This window comes from Staurois parvus, unplaced genomic scaffold (assembly GCF_062004578.1).
Source record: "Staurois parvus isolate SC_StPar_1 unplaced genomic scaffold, SC_StPar_1.0 ptg000652l, whole genome shotgun sequence".
Taxonomy (NCBI): domain Eukaryota; kingdom Metazoa; phylum Chordata; class Amphibia; order Anura; family Ranidae; genus Staurois; species Staurois parvus.
In genome coordinates this window covers 407,603-420,838 of record NW_028318448.1, presented here as the reverse complement: position 1 = coordinate 420,838, position 13,236 = coordinate 407,603, and the positions used below count along the sequence as shown (strand labels likewise).

The 13,236-nt window shown below is 39.7% G+C and overlaps 1 protein-coding gene across 1 annotated transcript in view; it reads left to right on the top strand.

The window, feature by feature from the left end:
- The window catches only part of PRIM2 (DNA primase subunit 2), a 164,024-nt gene extending 151,052 nt beyond the window's left edge, over nt 1-12,972 (top strand). Inside the window, exons 13-14 of the mRNA XM_089694116.1 lie at nt 3,746-3,814; nt 12,348-12,972. Coding sequence (XP_089550242.1) covers nt 3,746-3,814; nt 12,348-12,569 — 291 coding nt within the window. The 3' untranslated portion in view covers nt 12,570-12,972. The remainder of the gene's footprint in view (nt 1-3,745; nt 3,815-12,347) is intronic.
- The last annotated feature ends 264 nt before the right edge of the window (nt 12,973-13,236 follow it).

The window sequence follows — 13,236 nt, the reverse complement described above, 5'->3', positions numbered from 1 at the left end:
ACTTTGTAAGTCACTGACCCAGAGCTACCAAGCATATCAAAAAGGGTATCATATACACATATGCATGCTTGTTCCAGGTCAGTGACTGAGGTATTGAACCAGAGGGTCAGTATAACAGGCAACCAGTAATTCCTGCAATGGCAGCCTGTCTGCTTCTATCATATCATGTTTTCTTTAAAGTACATTCCATATCACATCTTGCTGCCCTCCCACACCCCAGTACATTGAGGATATCCATGGAAAGTGGGCAGTAATCATGTGCCATTTACTTGTGTTTTAGGGCTCAAAAAGATGCACTGGGATCTTCTATATATCTCTGGTTCACAAGAGGTGTGGAGATGAATTTGCCATATTTATGTAAAACTTAACTGCCCCACCCTTATGAACTTTTAAAGAGATTCATTATAATCCTTGGCTGTTAATTATGCTACAGGGAAAGTTTTTAAAAAAGAAAAAAATGTGTTACAGATAAAACAAAAGTCCATTTCTTAATTATTTACAAATCCAAAGGGGTATGCTATGTTACCAATTCTATATTATGTCACCTCTTCATTATAAATATAAAAAAAATCCTTAGACCTCTAATGGGTCAACTTGATATGTCAATAACAGATTGGTGGCAGCTATTCGTGGTGGTTGTTTGAAAATCAGCCAAATCTGCTTGCAATCTACACAGATGACTTCACTTGTGATAACTTAATATTGTTTGACAAGGATAATACCATATATGTCATATCCCTCCTCTGTTCTTTAATATTTCTGTTTTTTTTTTAATAACTGTAACAAAGAAGTGACCTAACATCTAATGTTGCACATTTCCAGGGATGATTGTTATCCTCTTTGCATTTCTGCTAGTAAAAAACAACTGAATGATGCAACTCATCCCAGTTTATTTTCAGAAGTAAAATTTCTGTAATAAGAAGATTCTTTGGTAGTGAAGAGTGATAAATTACAATAGCCGTAAAATGAAAGCACATTGATTCATATACTGATCTCTTTTGCTTATACTGTTTTGCCCTTGGATTTTAATATGAGTAAATAGCTTCCTGACCTCGGTGTGTTGTCTCAAAATATAACTGCCACATACTCAGAATTTTCATTAATAAGATAAATTTTGTTGTTTAAAATATAACCTTTTTAACCAGTTTGGGCAAAGATACAGAGGAAGTCAAGTTTATAGAGTAGCCACTATGTAAATATTGTACAAATGTTAAACACTAAGTGGGCATAAACTGTGAAAGCTGTGCCCAGAAAAGGCAAGCAGGGGGCAAATAGCTCTTCACCAGTATTGTGTGTAGGCTCCCTGCAGCTGATCTTTTTTCCATTACTGACCTACGCCTTGTTCTACGCCATGTCTGTGGGTAGATGGAATCTTGGTAGAGGCAAAACTGCTTCCTTTGGTCAGAATTGCCCCCCTTATGACTGGTGAGGTAATATTCTTGAATCAGCAGAACAGATGCTGAAAGCACGCTTACACAAGATGAATAAAGTAGGGAGATCCTGGAACTGCCGGTACACAAGTAAAGCTTGCTCTACAACAAAAGAGAACAAGACACAGGTATGTCTAGATACAGCAAGTGCCCTTCTAGTTTTATGGGGAATTGAAGAAATAAGGTAAATGTTTCAAGTTACTGCATTGGCACAATTAATGTTTCTATATGTTCCATATAGAATAGCAAATCTTTGCTTTTGGCACTCAGGTCCACTTTAAACCTTATCTTTTTAAACACTTTCATCTGTAGCACAAAGATCTTTGGTTAAAGCTGTCCGCTGTAAATATATTGCAGATATGAAGAAAAGTGCTGTAACAGTAAACTTCATTTCAGATGCGCAGTGATCCTCATGTGAGGCATTGTACTTTGCATTAAAATTTGCTGAAAAATGTCTTGTAATAAGTTTCTTCTCTGCGGTATATGTGCCAACCTTTACATAGCCAATGAGCTAAACTTGTTTTTTTTACCAAGCGTATAGGTGGTCACCTAGATGTCTACTGTCATGCAAAAATATTTAATGCCTTTAATGATCTATTTCATAACTGGTCACTGGTTTGTGGAAAGCTTAACAGCATAACGCAGCTCTGCTGCCCTGAGGAACACCATGATTACTGCTAGTGGTTATAATAGCTGCTAGCAATAATCTCATGGAAAATCCAACATGCTGGTTGTACCCAAGGCATACAACAATCAACTTAGGTACAATCAGCCTGCCCATACATGGTTTGAATCTCGACTGGTCCCTGCTGATCCGGCCAAGATTTGATCCATCTATGATTGGCTTTAAAGGTGATTTTAACATGCCCGCCTGCTTCGCTTTCCAGAAGTCTTGGTGGTTTTTGATTTTTCAGAGTTGTACAAAAGCCTAGGTGGACACAGAAAAACAAAAAAATGATTAGCTAAGTGTATGCATGTAGAGATAATCAAAGGATATTTGTACAAATGTTGAAATATGTCATGAATATTCGTAACAAGGCACAGAAAAAAAAAAAGGTTTTGATGTAACTGGAAAAAACAGCAGGTACTGTCGATATCTTCTAATGTAATCCTTTCAGCAAATGCAATTTATATCTTCAACCTTCACTAACAGTAAGGCAGTATCTAATAATGTGGACCGCAAGGATTTGAGGATGACTCAATTGCTATGTCTGACATGGAAAGGCCTGACTCTAGAAAGGAGGGGTAAAATGTCACCTTTCTTCAATTGTGTACTTATGTAGAGGTTATCTCTTCATAGCAGCAATTTCCTGTGTTTGATAAGCTGGCAAAGGACTTTTTTTTTTATTGTTGTAGAGGACTTCGCAAGGGATGTTGTCTATATGCATTTGCTTGATAAGAATTGGAGAACATTCAACTCTGAAGAGATTACATAAAATAAAATTAAGGAGCAAATTATATTTTTAAAGGGTTGTCATCTTAACATGTTAAGAAAGGAACTTTGGTCTTTGGACAGCAGTGCTCACTTAGCTAAAATGTTGCATTGCAAAATTTGCTTTCATAAATAGTGAGGAAGTCATGACATTCTGATATCTCCACAAGCAGGACATTTTTCCGCAGCCAAAAAAGCAGATGATTACACTCTGATGAAATGGAGAATGGGAGACTTCGGAAGCATACCGGAGGAAGTGAGGTCAGGGAGGACCCTAGCATTCTGATAATACTTCTTTCTTTGTAAATAAAAACGCAGGTGACAAAGGAATTTTTCGTTACAAGTAAAAATCCTCTCTTGCAGTGCTTAAATATCTCATAAGTTGAATGCTTGTTTAGGTCTGGGAGACCTGGCAAAGTAGTTTTACTTACATGATCCCCCCACCCGATAGGCTTCCAGCACACATGCGCCGACGGACTTTACTTTGGCATCCTCATGTCCAGTGCAGGGCAATGGGTTCTGCATTATACATGATTGAATCAGAGGTCCTGCAACCGCTAAAGTGTAGAAAAAGAAGCCGTTAAAGGGACAGGTCTTGCAGCATGGAGTAAGTCTGCAGTAAAACTGCTTTTCCTGGTTCCCTAGGCCTAAATAAGTGTTTAACCCTTGTAGTGCGCACAATCTGTTTGCTTTCCATGGAGTTCAACTTTAACTCTCTTAGCTAAAAAGTGAGATTGGTATATGTGAACTACATGAATAATAGGACAGAATTATAAATTAATTTCCAGGTATAATAGCAAAACATTATTTCAGAAGCATATTTTAGTTTGAATTGCTGTCAGATTCAGTTTTACATTTTTAACTCCATTTTTTCTTGCTTCAGATATTGGACCTTGTTAAAGGTATGCATTACCAGCTGGCATGCCAGAAATATTTTGAGCTGACACACAATGTAAGTCTGTGTTTTTATTTTTACATTTTTTTTTTCTGGAGGGGGATTGGGCACGGGTTATTGTTGACTGGGAGTTATGAATTTAATAGCTTTCATTTATGGTTCCACACCATGGTACATTTGGGTGATTTATTAAGTGCTCACACAATTTTAAAACTTTCTGGCAAACATGCATCCTTGATGGAAACAATCTGTTGTATAGAAAGCTCTATAGCTCAAGCTTAAATTTACATACGGCTGAATGAGCTGTGACAAGTCCTCCCTCCCTGCTTGCTCTGAACAGCTCTGTACTTTCAATTAGAGATGGTTTGAAAAGTTTAAAAAATATAAGCCATGCTCCACAATTTTCTCTTCCTACTGTGTTTTAATAATTGTGAAAAAAAACTGTATACAATAATGTTTCTGCCTGAAATCAAGCTTCCTTGACACATTTCACCATTGTTAGCTTGCTCACAAGGATAGGGGAATTCCATCCCCTATCCTTGTGATGAAGTCTGCAATGGTGAAATGCATCATGGAAAGTTGGTTTTGGGTGGAGACATCAAGTTATGCAGTCTTTTTATTTTGTAAAATCATTAAACGCAGTAAGAAGAGTAAAGTTTTGTAGTGATTCCATTTTTTTTTTTTTTTAACTGAGAGTGGAGACAGGCTGTGGTAGCCAGCACCCAGATGGGATGAGAAGAGCAAGTCTGGAGTGGAGCCATGGGTTTAAATGGTTTGAAAGGACACAGCTACTTGTGCACTTCTATTTAGAAAACCCAGAATGTTCTATGATGCCATTGATATGGGTGACTCTGTATGAAATATTTATTTGCAAAATAAAGTAAATAGTATTTAAGGAATTAAAAGGTATATCACATCACTCTAGACTTACAAACATGAAAATAAAAGTTGACAACTTTTTCTTTGTCCGTAATTTTCCATACCTTGGGCCTGTAGCAGGAAATGGTGCCTGTGTGAAGACATTGCCTGCTTCACTGACTTTCACACAACAACATTTCTGTTGATTTGTAATTGCAATTCCATTAAATTGAATTGAGCTCAGTGACTCAGAAACCTCTGAAACCATTAGATCAGCATGACATCCCAGGAACTAGAATCACCAGAAAGGATAGTCTGCAGTGGGCTGCATTCTTCTTTAGTATAGGTTTCCTTTAAAAGGAAATTAAATCGCAAGTGCAACTAACATAACATCAAGTAACATTGTTGTAGGGATTTGTATAATTTGTATTTTTTTTTAACTGTTACACATATCAGGGCAGCTACATTGGCTTGTTACATATGCAGGCTCTGCTCCCTTCTTTGTAGGGCTATACAAGGGTTGTCCTTTCAAGTTTAAATTGTCTGAATTGAGGAGAACAATGCACTCCCTGTGTGGTAGAGATAACAGTTGAGGTTTATATAAAAAATAAACATCCATACTCCCCTTCTATGCTGCAAATCAGTGTTCTGCTGCAGCTGTCCCACATCTGCTCCAAGACCAAGAACTGAGTGATCACATTGACTGCTGATAACTCAACTCTTGGTCTGCTGGGAGCAAGAAACAGTAACTTTCAGTCACCGCTCTCTCCTCTGCTCCTCCAGTGCTCACTGGAGTGTGGGGCTGCAGAGGGGGTGGGTACAGCTGGTCCTGGCTCTCAACTGTGCTCTGAGAGGCAGAGTCAACTGTCAATCAAGCAGCTGGGATGCATCCTGACAATATTGTAGGGATCCTTCCAAAACATGGAGCTGCTCTGCTCTGCCAGCTGATAACATCCTGTCCTCTATTGTCTGCTATCAGCTAACAAGATTTTGGCAGGATTAACATGTATTTTTTGCACTTATCAAAAGTATAACAAAATTATTTCAACAGTATACTTAACAGAGCAAAAGGGACCATATAATAGAATCTAATTTTTAAGATTTATATACTTGCCCCTTAAAGTGGTGTTAAACCCAAAAACATAATATATTGCAGCCTACCAATCACTAGATGTGGTGGCTGCATCAGCTTTCTTTTTTAGGCTTTTTTTCCCTGGTAATCTGGCTAGTAGCACACCTATATTAAAGTGCCCCCACTCTGGATGAAGGCGCACAGGGGGCAAATTTGGACAACTGCATTGTCAGTGTGGGGAGTGTTAGCTGTAGTAACAGATTTAAATACACTAACAAACTGAAGCCAGACTCCAGCTAACACTTTATAAGCAGTTACAGAAAACCGTTTTTTCCTTTTTGTGATAAAGGTTTACATAAATAAAAGCTGATCATTGTAAGCATCCCTGCCAGTGTTAAATGGTTTGTCTCATCTCTGTAACTGCAAGAGAGCGTTTTCTTTTGAAATACAACAGACTTACTAGCCAGATCACCAGATAAAAACAAAAGAAAATGAAGGCAGCTATCACATCTAAGAATTGGTAAGCTGCAATGCAATAAATGCTTGCTTTTGACTTCTTTAGTCTATAGAACTGGTCTGCTACAAGTATCTCTTATCAAATAACATAAATGAAAAAGAAAAACAATTACCATGAATTTTAAATCAGTGCCCTCTAAATGTGAAACCACATCATCCAGTTCTTGACACCGGTAACCACAAAGCATTGTGGATTGTAATTTTTGTAACATGAACGGTTTCACTATCATGTGTGTTCTCCAAACCACTTACTTAAACCCAAAAGAAAGTCCTAAATGTTGCATTAGAGCATTAATTGCTGTAAAACCACACTTAATCAGCCTGAAATGTGAGCTGACGTTTAAAAAGGTCACAGTGCATAAAATGTAAAGGAACTCAAGCAAAGGAGAGATACCATCTGTAACAAGCATAATAATCACTGGGGCATTTATCTGATAATGACAATGTAAGAGGCGCTAAGCTGTTATTAATGTATTTTATTGGTTCCTTAATTTTTATCTCTGCTCACAAAAATAAATCATCTATACATATTAAAATGGTTACACATATGCACATGAATATATGATGCCTTTCCAAGAAGGTATTCGCACACTGCGATCGTGTAAAGAAAGTGATACTGCTGTTACAACTATTTTGGGGATATAGTACTCATTACCAAAGGTTTGCAGGTCTTGCAAAGGTTAGGACCAGCTACTTTCTCTCACCAACCCCCCCCCCCCAAAAAAAAAAGTAAATACAAAATTTGAAAACCCGTACAAAATATTAAGTCAACAAAACATGAAACTGCTAAATTTATCTTAATACGCAAAAATAGGTGACATAAGATGCTACCAGCACCAATATTAAAGGCAAAATCAGTGTCATGGACAGACTGTATCTGTGGCTGGCAGTGGCAGGGTGACAGTTGCAGTGAGTGGAGGGTGATGGATCCACACTCTAACATATCCCAGGCTGGAATTCCCCAGGAAATGGGTGGAGATTAAAGCAGGCAGCCCAGCCCACACACAGAGACAACACCTGAACTGAGTGATCCCACACAGTGACAAATCCAACACACCACCACCAACACTGACACAGATCAGCAGGTACTAGAAGAGCAGGCTGTGGGAACGTGATGATGTCATCACTCACTGACACATTGCACATGTGATAGATGGCCGGCCAGGTCACACTCACACACACATGAGACATCAGAGTCCTATATTACCTTCCTTCATAGGCACACCTCCACTGATGAATGGGAAGAGAAGGGCTGGAATTCCACAGTGATCAGCAGCCACCAGCTGGCTTGCAGTAAGGGACTGAGTCTGATAGGAACACTGGAAGCAGCGGCAGCTCAGTTGCTACACTGGCCTCAGACATCAAGTATCTTCCTCTGTCCTTTCTTCCTCCCCTCAGTTGAAGGATCATTCATGACATGGCAGCATCCTATACAGAGAGGCAGCTGCCTAGTATGTCTAGTGGAAGCTCAGGCCCTGGTTAGGACAATGCTAACTTCACTCATCCATTAAGGCTCTTTTAAATGTGTCCATAATAAGTACATACAGTCAATAAAAAGACCTGGCCAGCTGAAACTCAGGTTGGTTAAGGAGAGATTAATATACCTCAATAATTGTAAAGACTGTGCATATGGGCATTACTTACTCTAAGAGGCTATAGCTGCTATAGAAGAGGCTGTACACCCCATGCACAGTGTTGTGCAGTTTTTTCAATCCCAAATGCAGCAGCCACATGACAAATTTCCATTCAGACTGTAAAGACGGGAGGTAATTTTATTTTTATGAAGGTAATACTCATACCAATGGTTGGGCTCAAGAAAAGAATTATTACTGAAATGTCAGCAAAGCCATACAAGGACAAATAACAAAGGTCAAAAATTAAAATTAAAGCAGTAAACACACTTTTTCCATTCAAGTATAGTTCATATTTGTTTCTCATTTGTACAGTAAAAACCTAACATTGTTTATAAAAGAATAATTCTAATTCAGAACGGAGTATGGATTCCTAATATACATTCCAGTTTGATTGTGAAAAATTTGGGGCACCCCTGGCCATCTCAAGCAGAACAGTAATGCACATGTTGGGTATGGCCACACTGCGTTGAAAGTGAAATAGAAATAAAGTGGTTCTAAAGTTTTAAACATTTTTTTCACATTAATGCATTTCCTCTATTAAGGTAAAAAGCATCCTACTAGTGGTTTTGGGTTCCCCATCCCTAAAAATGTACCCGAGTGTTCTATCAATCCAGAGCTGTCCTGACTGTAGGTTTTCTCTCTTCACCTGGTCTCACAAGACACTCTGAGAGCAGAGGAAGCCATAGACTGCTGCTGTCAGTCAAATCCTGTGATTTGGGGATGGGGGGGCGTGGCTGTGCTACGTTGCGTGTGTCTATAGATGCACACAGCCCAGCTCGGAGCACGCCTGCACAGGTTTCCACTCAGCACACAGAAGAGGAGGATCTGACAGCGCCGGTGGGGAAGAGGCGGTACGGGACCACTCTGTGCAATACCATTGCACAAAGCAGGTAAGTATAATGTGTTTTTAATGGTTTTAACTGCATTTACAACCACTTTAATTAGAATCTGAGCCTACTTGCTTTATACCGAGTGCTTGTACCCACAAGTCCTTGTACCCACAAAATATGCTTTGATTACTGCACAACAAGCATCTCACAGACACATTTAAAGTGATTGTAAATGTTTACATTTTTAAAAAATTAAAATAACAAACATCTTATACTTACCTACTCTGTGCAATGGTTTTGCACAGAGCAGTCCCAATCCTGGCTCCTCCTCTTCTCTGAGTGCCCCCATAGCAAGCTGCTTGCTATAGGTGCACTCCTGCGGGCTCGATCCTGAGCCATACTATGCATCTATTGACACACACCAGTGCAGCTTAGCCCTGCTCCCCCAGCTCTGCTCACAGGATTTGATTGACAGCAGTGGGAGCCAATGTCCTGTGAGAGAGAGGAGAGAAGCGCAGCACTGCTGCAGACAAGCACAGCTTTGAATCAAGATCAGGCTCAGGTAAGTATTACAGGGGGACTGGGGGGAACTGACATGGAAAGGCTTTTTATGCTAATGCAGAGAGTGCAATATGGTAAAAAATAACCTTTTACCTTTACAACCAGCGCAATCATTTTTAAAAATTGAAAATCTTCCATTTCTGCGTTCAGAATTAAGAGCTAACACTTTGGGGTTGATTTACTAAAACTGGAGAGTGCAAAATCTGGTGCAGCTGTGTATGCAAGCCAATCAACTTCTAACTTTAGCTTGTTCAATTACGCTTTGACAAAAATAAAATCTTGAAGCTGATTGGTTTCTATGCATTTTGCACTCTTCTCCAGATTTAGTAAATCCTCCCCGTTGTCTGAGCCTACCTTAAAGATGATCTTAATTAAAATATGGACAAATAACTATTGAGATGTTAAACACTTTGGTTAGGAATACTTTTAATTAAGTGGAAATCTTTCCCTTATCAAATGTCTCCCCCTTTTTAGCAAGCAAAAATCTCCCTCAAAGCAAATCTCCCCCTACTGTCCACCTCTGTGCTCTTCTGTGTCAACTGTTCACCCCTGCAAACCTTGTACACCCATCATCTCTGTCTGCATACCTCATCTACTACTCATCTCTGCTTCTCCTGCATTCCTTGTCCACTGCTAACCTCTGCACCAGCTGCATGCCTCCTTCACCAGTCATCTCTGCATCCCCTGTATACCTCGTTCACTGCTGACCTCTGGACCCCATGGGTACCCTGTGCACTGCTTACCTCTGCACTAGCTACTGTATATGCCTGATCCACAGTTCATCTCTGCGCCCCTTGCAAACCTTGTCCAGCATTCACCCCTAAACCCTCTGTACCAGTTGCATATTTCATTCACTGCACACCTTGTTCACTACTCAAAAGTGCACCCCTTGCAAATCTTGTCCACCGTTCACCCAATGCTCTCTGCACCAGCTGCATAGTTCATCCACTGAAGATAAAACCAGGCATTTTTTTAGTCCACTGACAATACTTGTAACTATAAAAATTTAAATGAAAGAATTTGTGGAATGTAAACAAAAATCATGTCCATTGGAAAAAAACAGATTATGTGCATAAGTTGATTAGACCACTAATCAATAGTCCAGGCAAAGAAATTGTCAAGATTTTGCTTTTGCTCCTTACAAGACTGGGGGTGTCAAATGAATGCACACGAAGTGTAGTAGAGTTAAAGGCTTTAATGTTAAAATCAAATGCAAATTAGCCACTCACAAATTTAAAATGGAGCGTGTGCCTCTGTATTCACACTTGTAGTCTTGGATAGCAGTGCTGTCAAATGGAGGAATAGTTTCAGCTGGAGGACAGACCAAGGTGACCCCTGTAACATTCTGTGCCTTTGTACAGAGCTATGATGTCAAGCCTTTTGAGTCCACCATTCAACCCTGTACCCTATGCACCAGCTTCCCCTTTGTCCACTGCTCACCTTTATACCTCCTGCAAATATTGTCAACCAATCATCTCTGCATCCCCTGCACACCCTGTCCAGTACTCACCTCTGCACCCCCTGCATACCTTGCCCACCTTTCTCTTCTGCACCAACTGCATACTCTACCACTTACCTCTGCACCCGCTAAATACCCTGTCCAACACATATCTTTGCACTTCCTTGCACACTTTGTCCACCAGAACCCTCTGCCCCTCTCTCACTGATCACCCTTGCACTCCACTCTTTGCACCTTGGTTTCCTTCAGCAACGCTCATACCAGATACTGTACCTGCCTGTACTCTGTCAGTCTGCTCCTAATTTGGACATGTAAAAATTGCAGGCAGTAACCCACGCCAAGTAGGTTTGTGACCCATATTTTAAGGAGTAAGTTTACCTTTATATTAAAATGTATTATGTAATAAAGGTCTCCAAATATTTAATAAAACATTGTTCAGTGGAAATGATATTCCTGTAGGCCATGGGTGGCTTCCTTAAAACCTGGCCAGAATATTTCAGTTGAAAGAGACGTATGCAGAATCTAGGACATGGAAACCTTTTTGGAGCGGCACTAATAGTTAAAATGTGCCACTATCATCTAAGGAACCATCTTACTCTACCTGTGCCATACAAGGGCGCATACGCAATGCACTTATCCTCCCCCTGTTGCAGTAGCTGCTTCTGAGATGAAGAAGCAAGAGTACACTACACGTAGAACAACATCATTGAAATGGGTGTGAATCGCATTATCCACACTGAATATTGCTGCACACGTCAACATACATGTTACTTATAAGAATCAGTAGTTGTTTTTCTCCCTGCATTCCAGCTGCCGCCATGGAAAATGTGGGCAGCTGAAGCTAGTCTGCATTCATTTCCACGTTGTCGTGCAGCTGGCAACCCAGCATGCACCCGGCTATCTCACGCCTGCGCAGTAACCACACTGTGAGGCACACTTTGGTGCAAGCTTTAGATTCCCGAAGACCCCTGGGATCGATGGCATAAATATCCCTGGAGTCAACAGGGTAGGATGATGACGCAGTTGCCTCGGCAGCTGCGACCAACAGTCCAGGAGAAAGCTATTTTTTTAAAAAAGGAACATTGTGAAAACATTGCAGTTTAACTATTCAAAGATATCAGTGACTAAATGGTTAGCACTTTTGCCTGGCAGTACTAGGGTCGTTGGTTTGAATACCAACCATGGCAGCACCTGCCTGGAGTTTGCATGTTCTCCCTGTGCCAGTGTGGGTTTCCTCCGTGTACTCCGGTTTCCTCCGACACTCCAAAGACATGCTGGTAGGTTATTTGGATCCTGTCTAAATTTGCCCATGTATGTATGAATGTAAGTTGGGGACCTTCGATTGTACACCCCTGGAGGGATAGGGACTGATGTGAATGTACAATATATATGTAAAGTGCTGCGTAAATTGACAGAGCTATATAAGTACCTGAAATAAAAAAATAAATATCAGCACTATGGGTGGGCATTGAAATAGGGCTAAGTGTAAAAAATGAATGAAACCCTGCTTTAAATACTGGGGCCTCTTCATTGCATAGTAAATTCTAATACAATGATGAACCTTAAGCAACATATTGCTTCAGTAGTTTTACTGGAGTATTATTCACCTAAATCTAGTACGGATATAGTCATTTAACAATTTTCTTATTTCTCTAAACAGGTTGACGACTGTGGCTTTTCACTGAACCATCCTAATCAATACTTTATAGAAAGTCAGAAGCTTCTTACTGGTGGTGGTCAGGAGATCAAGAAAGAGCAAGCATCTGTGGAAAGTTCTCAAGCAAACCCTCAAAGTCAGATGACGTCCAGTTCATCCAGTGCACTCATGAGCACACAGTCTGATGACGTGGAAGATCTAGAACAGTTTTTTAATGAATACTAAGCTACAAATGTGCTAATTCATTACTTTAGATCTTGCATTTGCTAGTACTTCTTGACATACAAAACCAGCATCGCAGTGGATTTATGTTAGTCAAAACAGCCAAACAGTTTCCAACAACCAATCCGTTCAGAAGTGACAAAAACATAATTGATTGTCCTGAGTTTCAATGTATTCCACATAGCCCTTGCCTTGTCAAGTATGTTTGAGTGTTTTCACCATCATAAGGAGGAGGGTGGACTACATACAGAATGCTTGTATGAGCAAGCTGTTCATAATTTTAGTACTTTTTTTCTTTTTTGTTTTGTTTTTGTATGTTTTAATGCAGTAATAAAACATTGTTGAAAAGCATTCAAATAAAACTGAGTTATGCCATGAATAAAAAATATTGGTTTGATATTTCTTATAGTGTTGTATGTTATTACATTGTTTTCTTTATAACTCTATGTAAAACCTAATGCCAAGCAATCCACTATAAGAACTTAAAAGTGGGGTTGTCTGCTTTAGGGAAATTAAAGTTTATGTCTGGGTAAAATAGCAAAAAAAACCCTCAGGACATCTCTAAAATATATGAATTTCCCCATGTGTTGGTTGTTTAAAAACACTGCACATGCAAAAGAAAACATTTGTTCTGGACAAATCCAATATGCTCCCTATTTGGACCAATTAC